Consider the following 12,696-nt stretch of genomic DNA (forward strand, 5'->3'; position numbering starts at 1 on the left):
ACTTATGAAAGAAATAAATATAGGAAACATATTCATATTCACATCATGTTTCTATTAAATAAAAATAAACAAAATAATATTTATAAATCAACAATGGCTTCTAAATAATAATTTTTTTGAATCCTTAAAATTATCCTAATTGGAGGAAGAGGACATTTTGAAAAGGCATGGTTGTTTTAAAAAAGAAAAAAAAAGAAAAAAAAAAGAGAATTAATATCTAACATGGGACCTGCTAACCATGTCAAAAAGCGACCTGGTTCAGCAATTCAACCAGCTAGGTCACTCACTTATTTATTGAGTGAACGGCTTTTTGCAGGTGAGAGGTGTGGTGATGAAACAGATCCAGAATTCTGGCTAAGTGATGGGTCAACCAGTCCAATCAAGCAGTTCAACCGCAAGTTGAAAACACTAGATCAGAAAATTAAACTTGAGGTCAATCCAAAGGGTCCTCTATGATGGACTTTAAGCTCCGTTTGGTTTGTGGGAAGATTTGGGTGGTGTTGAAGTTTGACCTGCCATAGAATTCTGTCTTGTTCGTTGACTGTAGAGTAAAGTAGACAGCAAGAAGTAGGAGAGGAAAGAAGAAAAGAGAGAAGAGAGAAAAGAGAGAAAGGCTGGTTCGAATTAGGGAAAAAAGTTAATCCCTTGATTCGGCCAGACCTATTGTTATATTATTGACTTATTGGAAAAGGCTTGAGTGCCCTTCTTTAAGTAAGAGGCACTCGAACTAACATAACAGTACACATCAGCATTCTCAACAAGTACAAAGACTGAAATACCCATTCACTAACACCACTAACACTCCCCCTCAAGCTGGTGAGTATATATCATATAATCCCAGCTTGTTACATATGTAGTCCACTCTCCCCCGACTCAAGCCTTTTGTAAACAAGTCTGCCCACTGGTTTCCCGTACTAACATATGCAGTTTCTATCACCCCATTCAGCACCTTCTCTCTCACAAAATGACAGTCAACTTCGATGTGCTTGGTTCTTTCATGAAACACTGGATTGGAAGAGATATGAACCGCTGCCTGATTGTCACAGTAGAGCTTCATTGGAGTACTGATGTCATATCCTATCTCCTGTAGAAGGTTCCTCAGCCACACTAGTTCACAAGCAGTATGTGCCATGGCCCTATATTCCGCTTCTGCACTGCTTCTTGCCACAACTGTTTGCTTCTTACTTTTCCATGTTACCAGGTTACCCCCCAGAAAGGTGCAACAGCCTGTGGTAGATCGTCTATCAGACATAGAACCTGCCCAATCAGCATCGGTGTATCCTTCTACTACCAGTTTTCCACCACTTCTGTACAGCAAACCACGACCAAGAGCTCCTTTCAAATACCTCACAATCCTTAGCACTGCATTCCAATGTGGGACCAAAGGTTTCTGCATGAACTGACTCACCACACTAACCGCAAATGAAATATCTGGCCGAGTAATGGTTAGATAGTTTAGTTTGCCTACAAGTCGTCGGTATCTGCCAGGCTCTTCAAACACTTCACCTATATCACTGCTCAGCCTCGTATTTGTTTCCATAGGTGTCTCAGCCGGTTTAGTACCCAACAATCCTGTTTCTTCCAGTAAATCAAGCACATATTTCCTCTGGCACAAATTAATGCCATGCTTAGATCTTGCTACCTCTATGCCCAAAAAGTATTTCAACTTGCCAAGGTCCTTTGTCTGAAAGTGTTCCTGTAGGAATGCCTTCAATCTGTCAATGCCCATTTTATCATTCCCAGTCACAACGATATCATCCACATACACCACCAATATTATTTTACCTGCCGAAGAGTCAAGACTGAAGACAGAGTGATCAACTTGGCACTGTTTCATACCAAACTTCTTGACCACCTCACTAAACCTACCAAACCATGCTCGAGGGGACTGTTTAAGTCCATAAATAGCCTTCTTAAGTCTGCATACCTTACCATCCTCCCCCTGAGCAACAAACCCGGGTGGTTGCTCCATGTAGACCTCCTCGAGCAAATCACCATGCAAAAAGGCATTTTTGATATCGAGCTGATGGAAAGGCCAATCAGACATAGCTGTAAGAGAGATGACGACACGAACTGACCCTATCTTAGCAACCGGGGAGAACGTCTCCGTGTAGTCAATGCCATAGGTTTGGGAGTACCCTTTGGCAACCAGCCGCGCCTTCAGGCGCTCAACACGACCATCTGGCAAGTACTTAACACTATACACCCACTTACAACCGACAGCCTGCTTCCCAGGAGGAAGAGCGGTGAGATCCCAAGTGTGATTATGATGCAAAGCAGAGAGCTCTTCTTCCATAGCACGGCACCACTCTGGAGAGGTAAGGGCTTCCTGGACATCCTTAGGAACAACCACGGAGGATAACAAAGATATGAACTGGCGATGGGAAGCGGAGAGGTGGGTAAGTGAAACAAAATTGGAAATAGGGTGAAGGGTGCAAGTACGCTTACCTTTCCGTAAGGCAATAGGAAGATCTAGGTCGGAGGCTGGTGTCGAAGCTGGAGCTTGATCTATCGACGGTGATGAAGCTGGAGGAGCTGCAGCCGGTACACGTGGGCGATGTGTATACACGTGACGGATGGGTGGACGGTCAACCAATGGTGGCACCGGAGGCAAGGACGTAGGCATGACTGGAACCAGAGGAGGTGGATCAACCACAGGAAGAGGAAGAGGAGGTGGTGATGTGGGGGAAGCAGCAGCACCGGACCCCACGAAGAACGGAGTAGACTCAAAGAATGTAACATCAGCACATACCAAGGAACGACGAGAACTAGGATGATAACACTTGTACCCTTTCTGAGTTCGGCAATAACCAAGGAAGATACACTTCATGGAACGTGCATCTAACTTGTCAGTCCCGAGACTCAGATTATGAACGAAGCAGACACACCCAAATACCCGAGGAGAAAGCGGAAACGGAGACATGTTGGGGAATAAGACACTAAAAGGAGAACGACCATCAAGGATAGACGTAGGCATCCGATTAATTAAGAAACAAGAGGTGAGCATTGCATCGCTCCAAAAAGTTTTGGGAACATTCATGTGGTGAATGAGGGAGCGTGCCGTTTCTACAAGATGGCGGTTCTTTCTCTCAGCAACCCCATTTTGTTGCGGAGTATAGGTACATGAAGTTTGGTGTATAATGCCATGTTGGTCCAAGTATTCTCGAAAAGATGAAGACAAGTATTCACGACCATTATCAGAACGGAAAATTTTGATGTGAACACCAAATTGATTGCGGATCTCAGCATAAAATTTCTGGAAGATGGAAAATAATTCACTTCTTTCTTTCATTAAATAGAGCCACGTCATTCTTGAACAGTCATCAACAAAAATAACAAAATATCGGTATCCATTATATGACATCACTTTATAAGGACCCCAAACATCTGAATGAATTAAAGAAAAAAGACTCGACACACGGTTATCGACCCTAGAACGAAAGGGAACACGATGGTGTTTCCCAAATTGACAAGACTCACAATCTAAAACAGAAAGTTGACTCAATGAAGGGACTAAGGACTACAACACTTTCAGCGAAGGATGACCAAATCTACAGTGCCACTGGAGAGGAGAAATGGATGACTGAAGAGCCGTTGACGTTCGTCCACCACCATCAAGATAATACAGTCCACTGGCTTCATGCCCTCCACCAATCTTCATCCCCGTCTTGAGATCCTGAAAAACACACATAGAAGGGTAAAAAGTGATGGAGCACTTAAGTGACTTGGTCAGCTTACTAACAGACATAAGATTAAATGGAAGCTTAGGTACATATAAAACAGAGGATAGGGATACAGGGTCTAGGTCAACATTACCAACACCACAGATAGATGACGTGGAGCCATTAGCAAGGGTAACAGATTGTGATGTTGAGCAATGAGTGAGAGATGAAAACACACCTGGAGTTCCCGTCATGTGATCGGAGGCTCCAGAGTCGATAATCCAGGGGTTGGGTGTGGATGCCAAACAAGCCATACCTGAGTGTGCAAAGGAAGTTGTGTTCTGCTACGACTTGGATTGAACAAACCTCTCATACTCATCACGAGGAACACTCACCATCTCCTTGCCTGGACCATCTGAGGGAGTAGAAGGCATCGGGTCAGCTGACCGTTTCTCCTGTGTAGGGCTGAAACTGGTGTCACTAGTCATGGCATGGTTGGCCCACGTCGAGGGAGGACCATGTAAGTCATAGCAGTAGTTAATGGTATGTCCATCCAAACCACAGTGAGTACACTTCCGTGGACCCGAGCCACGTCCTCTACCACGAGCTCCCCCTGAATCTCTGCCTCCAGTACGACCACCACCACGGATATGTGTAGATCCACCACTACCACTCCTGCCAGGCTGGGTTCCTCGAGTCCCACTTCTGCCACCTCGGCCTCTTGACACTGCAAATGCTGATTTATCGGAGACATTAGAGTCCATAGATCCAATGGAAGCCCTCCGAAGACGAGCAAACACCTCCTCTAAAGATGGAAGAGCAGATCCCCCTAGTATCTGGGCTCGTACTGGTTCATACTCAGACTTCAGCCCCACCAGAAACCGTGTTACATCAAGCTGCTCTCGCTGTTGCTGTTGAACTTTGACATCTGAAGTGAGAGGATGATAGACATTTAACTCATTACGGATATTCCTCACATTGGCATAGTACTCCTCAAGGCTCTGATTTCCCTGTTGCAGATTGAAGTATTCCTGATACAGTTGATATACCCTAGTGGTATTATCCTGACCTGAATACAGTTTCTTAGCATGATCCCACACCTCTTTGGCTGTGTCAAGAAACATGAAGTTCACACTGATTTTGGGTTCCATACTGTTCCACAACCATGTAATGATCTGTGCATCTTCCTGTTCCCAGTCTTCATACTCCTGAGAATTAACGGGGGGTTTCTCCTCTCTTATATGCTTCACTTTCTTCTTCGCCTTCAGAAAAACCTCTACAGACTTGGCCCAAGGGACATAATTCTCTCCATTCAGTTTAATGGAGGTCATTTGGACATTCAGGTAGTCAGTAGATATCATGACACTAGGTTTACTATCACTGTTATCTGCCATTGCCGAACTCCCTTAATTCTGAGCACTGAATTAGGAGCACTATACACTGCACACTACACACAGACACTTCACCGAAATCTGCACACTAATTTCAACAGCTGAGAACTGCAACACCACAAACCCTACTCACCGAAATCTGTACACTGATTTCAGCAGTATTAAATGTTGAAAACTACAACACCACAACCCCTACTCACCAAGGTCTACACACTGATTTCAGCGATATCAAAAGCTGAAAACCACACTTGTAACACCACCAACATTAATCCACAACTATAGGAAGCTTCACCATTAAGTAGACACTATTGCCATTCGAATCACACACAAACCAGAATAAACCCTAGCATACTGCAATCTGAAAACCCATCATGCGAACTGTACTACACCTCTCATGTATTCCATAACAAAAAAAATATATAAAAAAAAACTTTACCTCATCGCCTGAAGGCCAACCATACGAAGGGCTGAGACACCACTGCACCACACGTACCAGCCCTAACTAGGGCTTAGAAACCACAGCAACCAATCACCAACGACACAATCGGAGGCATAGAGACCTCCTAGGGAAGAGGGCGATCACTCCTTTTCAGCCCTTTTCCCAGTCTCCAACTCACAACTGAGAACCCCAAGTGAAACCCTAATTCGAATGCGCAGAAGGCAGAATTCTAGCAAGTCTGATTTGGTGAACCTAGCTCTGATACCATGTTGAAGTTTGACCTGCCATAGAATTCTGTCTTGTTCGTTGACTGTAGAGTAAAGTAGACAGCAAGAAGTAGGAGAGGAAAGAAGAAAAGAGAGAAGAGAGAAAAGAGAGAAAGGCTGGTTCGAATTAGGGAAAAAAGTTAATCCCTTGATTCGGCCAGACCTATTATTATATTATTGACTTATTGGAAAAGGCTTGAGTGCCCTTCTTTAAGTAAGAGGCACTCGAACTAACATAACAGTACACATCAGCATTCTCAACAAGTACAAAGACTGAAATACCCCTTCACTAACACCACTAACAGGTGGGATAGGAAAAGATGGGATGGGATGGGAAAGTGTAAAAAATTAAGTTTCGATTGTTTGGTTTTACTGGGATGGGATGGGATGGGATGGGAAAATGTAAAAAGGGGGAGAAGTTTACAAAGGAACACTATTCACCCTCGTCCTCCTCTCAACCGAAAGAGCGGTGACTAGGAAGAGAAGTGGCGGATCTGAACCCTCATCCTCCTCTCTCTTCTCCTCTCCCTCCATTTTCTCTCTCGCTCCATTTCGTCATCGCTGCTGCAACAGATTTGCACATCCCGTCTCTAATCTCTCTCTGTCTTTCGTCTCCACTACTTTTTCTTCTTCTTCTTTTGCTTCTTTTGCTTCTTCGTTTTTTGTCTCCATTACTGTCACAACCAAACCAGAAATGACGAGAGCGGCGGCGGCGTACCAGTGGATCAGCATTGACTTCAGCATGGTTGTTTTATAGGAGCGGCGGCAGCATACCAACGGATTCCTTCTATGTTACAGGAGGAGGGAGGGATGAGGGAGATGGAAACTCGAGTTTTCTCATCGAGGTCGCACTGTTTTGGTGCGACTCCGAATCCGCGATTTTGGGATCTCACATCCCACTTTTTTCTCATCCCATCCCCCTCTTTCCCTCAAAACAAATATGAGAAAAGGGAATATTTTTGGAATATTCCCTTTTTCTCATCCCCATCCCACAAACCAAACGAAACCTTATGGATTGACCACATCACCCATCTACATGGCATAAATGGAGTAGGTACTATTCATTACCAAGAGATATAAGAAATATACAGAAACCTCAAACTCAAACCTAATCACTTGTCAAATCATAAAGATCTATGGTGATGGGAACTTGTCTTCATCAATGCCCATCAATTCTTCATCAAATATATGAATCCATCCATAGGATCAAATATCACTTAGAGATGATCAATCATGCATGATGCACATATACTGTAGAGATGCCTCCCCTTGATTGGAGCAACTGACCCTAATAGTGCATCTTAAAGTGGCATTACCTTAAATTGTGTAACCAATCATCTATTAGACCTCATCATACTCAAAGTGAAAGAGTATTAGACACAGTACCTTAAAAGTATCCATACGGCTCTGTCTTCCTGCATCCTTAACTTTGTTGTTAGCCCATTCTAGAATATCAGCATCAGTAATCTCTTTCCCATGGGAATGAAACCTCAAGTTCTTCAGAAGTTGGAGGATATTGAACCGCATCAATTGCCACAAATAAGCTGTAGGAAAACACTAATATTATTTCATTAAACAAGAGTTTTTAAAACAATTAAACATATCAAAACAAGAATCTCTTCCAAAGACACACTAAGTCATTAAACAAGACGTCAAAACATTCATTCAGGTCAGTTAAAAAAACAGTTCTTTTAAAAGAATTAAACATATCAAATTATTGAATGCAGAAAAAAAAAGAGAAACCTCAGGCAAGATTTGCACGGATAAATGAGATGTTACTCCACCTAAGGTTTATTTATGAAGATAGATGTGGTAGGAGGCATACCAAGTATAAGTTTCTTATTTCCTTGTACAATATCATTTCCAGCAATGTTAACCAGGGAAAACTTCAGTTGTTTCCCAATCTTCACAACTTGGTTACAGTTTTCAACTTTTCTGAATGGCATCTTAATTGGAGGCTTGGTTGCGATTTTCCAGTTAACTATACCAGGTGATACTTTGTCAAGGGCCTCCAAAAGTACCCATCTGCATAAAACAGGTCACCATTACTAACAAATAAATGTAATAATTCAAGGAGGTCTTTCTGAATAATAGTGAAAGATATAACAATTGAGATATTACTAGCTCACCCATTTCTAACATCTTCAAAGACGTTGTCAATGTATACAGAGTTTCCAAGACTATTTATCCAAAGGCGAAATGCTTTCTCTTCTCTGGAGACTTGTGTATCATCTGGGGAAATTTCAAGAAAGGATATTTGTTTTGTCTGGGAAGAGAGCCCATTCCTATGTACAATGAAAGTGCATAATTAGCTTCAAACAGAGAAGCTGTATCAAATAATGAAAATCAAAGCAATGGGACAAAACTAAATAAATCTACACAAAGATCAATCAATCAATATTAAATAATAAATAACCAAATATAGACAAAAAAATGCAATGCTTATCATTTTGGTTCCGGGTTGTTGCTATAGTAAAGAAAGGTTACTTATGTTATCGTTCTTGCTTGCTTATGTGGACAACTTATGGGTTAGCACCTTATATTAGCCTGTCTAACGGCCACATGGAACCAAATGAATCCAAAATACTACCATTCTTAAGCTTAAAAACCAGTCATTGTAGGTCAAATTACACAGGAGATGTGCACCTCCTTTTTAATCCATGAAATGATTATTCTTTTGATCCATAGAAATTCAATTACATTGATTAATTATATGTAAAAACAGTACAATTTGATGACCATAACGTCCTCCCCAATATTACAACTATGTTACAAGGATGCCCAAAACAGTTGCTGCATTGTTACCCCTTGTTTAGTAAGGGGGCCAGCTAACCCATTTGCACTTCTAACCCACTTGAATTCAGCATCCAATTCTCTTGCAGTCCTTTCAACTTCCCTATAAGCATTCTTGATAGTCCAAGGAATATTTCTATAACATCTTGCCCATGAAATAATTACTTTTGAGTCCCCTTCCACCTCCAACTGTCTAAATCCCAATGGCTTAACTAACGTGAGACCATGTAGTAGAAGCCACCAATTCAGCCTTTATAGAATTAGCCACACCAATTTTCCCTGAATAAAGAGCCAATAACCTGCCCGCCAAGTTTCTAATTGCCCGCACCTATTCCTGCAATACCCAGTTTAACCACAAGGAGCTTCCATCAAAGTTCAACTTCCCTTTACTGCCTTGTGGGGGTTTCCATTCCATTCTTACTCTATCTTTATCTCTACAAGACTGTGCTACCTCCTTCCAAGCCCTTAGAATGTCATTAACTGTGAAACTCTGAAAGCAATCCAAAGTTTTAATCCATATTGCTACCTTCACTTTTATGTTCTCTATTACCTCCACAGTTTACTTTTTCCATTAAAGATTCTGTTATTCCTCTCCTCCCAAACCACCCAAATAGTTGTTGTTTTAGTAACTCTTCTCATCAATCTCTCCCTTTTATTTGGTTGCCTTGGGAAATTTGGGATGAAAATGTTCGCCACCTATTAGAAAGGGACCCACCTGCAGCCAAAAGAGAACAAAAAGAAAAACTCCCCAAATATGAAGAACAAAGGAAGAGGAGATTAATAAGTGGGATAGGGTTTCTCCACTTTTCCTACACAAGCAAATATGAGGAGAGAGGCATGAAAATGGCCTTCTTTTTTGCAACACATCATAAGTATTTACCATCCAAGGAAAGATTCCCAGCAGAAGGCTTGAACTTTTGGTGGGATAGGCTTAGGGCACGTTTGATAGGGGTGTTCACGGGTCGGGTTGGGTCGGTTTATTGGGGTTTTCCCAACCGATCCGACCTAGTCGGGTTATCTGAGGTGGAAACCGAAACCGACCCACTGATAGGCCAAACCGACCTGGTCGGTTTGAGTCGGGTTGGGTCGGTTTCGGTCGGTTTCGGTTTTGCTCCTGTACAAAAGGACACCTAATTGAATTCTAATTGTAATTGCCTAATCGGTTGCCTATTTGGTGTAAAAGATTATAGAAAGTTAGAAACTAGGATAGATTGCTTATTCTAATTGTAATTGCCTAATGGGCCTTCTAGTTCTAGTAGAAGATTAGTTATAGTTAAGTAGGAAACTACTCAAACTAGGAACTACCGAACTAGTCTTCTACTAGTTCGGTTCGGGTCGGGTTGGTTTCGGTTTTCACACAAGAAAACCGAAACCCCCGATATATCGGTTTATATATTTTCCCAACCCGAAACCGACCGGTACTGATGAAAACCCGGCCGACTCGGATTGGGTCGGTCCGGGTTGGTCGGTTTGGTCGGGTTGGGCATTCTTATGAACAGCCCTAGCGTTTGATAACTCTTTTCAGACGTCTGGTGTCTGAAAAACTTGCTTTTCAGACACCAAACGCGTTTGGTGATGCATCTGAAAACAGATCTGAATCTCGTTTTCAGATCTGAAACATTAATCATGCAGTCCGGCTCTTAACGCGCTCAGACGCGTTTAAGAGCTAGTAAAAGGTTGAAACTACCCCCCCTATAATTTTCTAAATGGCGTGCATATGCCCCTGATTACCCCCAAACCCAAAAAACAAAAACCTAGAGCATTTTGTTTCAGACACGCGAAAGACCTCTCTGCTCATGAACATTGCAGAAGCCATAAGGTATTGTCTTCTTTTGCGTCAGGCGCAAAAGAACTTCGTTTTGGCCGTAAGAACTTCATTTTGCGTCAGGCGCCTAGCGGCGGTATCGTCTTCTTCTTCTTCTTTCCTATTTACAGTTTGTTTATTGAATGTCTCTGCTATTTTGTACGATGCCTTAGTTGTTTATTGAATCTGAAAACACCCATGCTTTGTTTATTTGATATGTTTATTGAATCTCGAGGACTCCTCTTATTTTTCTTTAAATAAAGCAAGGCTGTTATTTTGAAATATGAAGAGACATAATCAGCTATATTTTCAAATGACTGAAAGAACAGACCACTTTTATCTATTATTTGTTTGCCTTCTTCAAGGATGAGGCATTGGATTCTTTTATTTACTTTCTTATTCATTGATTTTAATTCATTTCTTTTTGTTAGGTTCTTGCTAACAGTATTGCTTCTGTGCCTATGATGGGCTTAAATATACTATGAGTTACTACTATGAAAAGAACTTAATCTGAGGCCACTTTTTCCTCTCTGCTACTCTACTGTTTTGAAAGTTTGTTTCTGCCAATCGGTCTTGTATAACTGATGTTTTGACATTCGGTTCGTGCAAGTGATGATAGAACAGACAGGGACATCAGCACTCTTTAGGAGTATGATGACTCGTCTATGGGAATCTCTCTAATGCATATTTTTGTATGTCAGCTAATTTGACAGGAATCCCTTCCATGCTTACTTGCTTCAAACCTCAAACAAAATTGATTTTGCATTTCTTTTCTTGTATCTCTGTTCTTGGGATCTGATTGTCATGTACTAAATTATTAATTATTAATTAGTAACCATTAATTTGTATTGATTATTTTAATTTTTATTAAATTTTAATTATTTTATTATTTTTAATAGTGATTAATTATTTTTTATTAATTTAATTGTGTTACTTATTATTTACTAATTATTTTTAGTAATTATTATCAATTATTATTTATTTCAATATTTTTTGTATGATTTCGATAAAACTAGTCTATTCTAGGGGTAATATAGTAAAATCAGGGCATTTCAGATGTTAAAGGATGGTCAAACACAAACAAGCTTAATTATTCAGAGCCTCTAAAAAGAAGAAAAGCATTAATGCCTCTTTTCAGATTTCAGAGACTTAATATCTTTTTAACTTTTCAGATTTCAGATTTCAGATTTATCAAATGCCACCTTAGTCCACACTTCTTTCACCAAGAAGTCCACCCCTTGTGAAGCAAGGAAAAAGAGGAACAAGTAAAGAGTCCATCGAGTGAGAAAGCCAAAATTCTAGAGTCTTTCAAGGTAGGATCCAAGAAAACTGCCTCTAAGATGTCAAGAAAGTTAATCATAGAAAGGCACTCACTCACCCTTAGACTTCTTCTAAAACCAAGGTCCCAGTTGATGCCTAACGGAGAGGAAGTCACAATCTGGACACAGTTTCACCCATGAGGTTAGAGAGGGCAAATTGTCCAGGGATTTGGTCTTTTAAAAGGAGCTTCCCCTATCCAAAGGTCTTCCCATAACCAAATTTTGTCACCCCTTCCCAAATCATAGCAGATATAACTGAGGAACAATGGGTATACCGTGTGAATTGCTTTCCAAGGAGAAGATAAAGTTGAGTGAGGACTGAATTTAGCATCCCAACCATTACCCTCCAGACCATGAATACATGCTATTACCTTATGCCACAACCTGTCTGAGAATCTCCGTAACCATTTACCCAATAGGATAGTGTTTCTGATAGCAATGTTTCCTACCCCTAGGCCCCGTAATTCCTTTGGTTTGCAAACTTACTCCTACTTACCCAAATGATCCTTCTGTTCCTCACCTGGTCCCCACAAAAAATTCCTCATATACTTCTCTAATTGTCTCGCTATTCTAAGCAAACCTCTCTACTACTAGCTTCCCAAAACCATCAAACTTTGTGGGTTCCCCCCAAAGGTAAGTTACACACCAATTCCTCACCTCACATCCCAACACCTCTACCAAACTTGGAAATTCCCTTCTTCCAAATTGATTCCAACAATTCCACTTTTGTTCCAATCAAGGTTCAAAGTACCGATATGTATCGGTTGATACGTATCGTGTCGATGGCTTCCCGATGTGCCCCTCTAGGGGTTGTATCAGGTCAGACACTGGTTCAGAGGGTAGTTGGGCCTTAAACCAACCCCTCTGAACCGGTTTCAAAAAAAATAAATAAAACCTAAAAAAAAAAGTACCGATACAGGCCGATACGCCTTAACAGCGTACCGTCTTGTGTCGATACTTTGAACCTTGGTTCCAATTAATCCTCAACATTGGAATGATCAGAAAGTTATCAATCAATAACT

At 41.2% G+C, this 12,696-nt stretch overlaps 1 protein-coding gene and 2 non-coding genes across 3 annotated transcripts in view; 2 read left to right on the forward strand and 1 right to left on the reverse strand.

Annotated features, from left to right (window-relative positions):
- Positions 1-12,696, reverse strand: part of LOC104587971 (Actin binding Calponin homology (CH) domain-containing protein) — a 61,723-nt gene that overhangs the window by 23,657 nt on the left and 25,370 nt on the right. The window contains exons 9-11 of the mRNA XM_010245753.3: positions 7,888-8,043; positions 7,584-7,783; positions 7,145-7,302 (exon numbers count right to left, since the gene is read on the reverse strand). Coding sequence (XP_010244055.2) covers positions 7,145-7,302; positions 7,584-7,783; positions 7,888-8,043 — 514 coding nt within the window. The remainder of the gene's footprint in view (positions 1-7,144; positions 7,303-7,583; positions 7,784-7,887; positions 8,044-12,696) is intronic.
- On the forward strand, positions 10,809-10,877 carry LOC148803183 (small nucleolar RNA Z267). The gene has a single exon (XR_016081767.1). It is a non-coding gene; the product is annotated as a small nucleolar RNA Z267 (small nucleolar RNA).
- LOC148803184 (small nucleolar RNA R44/J54/Z268 family) lies at positions 10,958-11,042 on the forward strand. The gene has a single exon (XR_016081787.1). It is a non-coding gene; the product is annotated as a small nucleolar RNA R44/J54/Z268 family (small nucleolar RNA).

The sequence above is a fragment of the Nelumbo nucifera genome, chromosome 1 (assembly GCF_055504915.1).
Source record: "Nelumbo nucifera cultivar China Antique chromosome 1, China Antique-T2T, whole genome shotgun sequence".
Classification (NCBI taxonomy): Eukaryota; Viridiplantae; Streptophyta; class Magnoliopsida; order Proteales; family Nelumbonaceae; genus Nelumbo; species Nelumbo nucifera.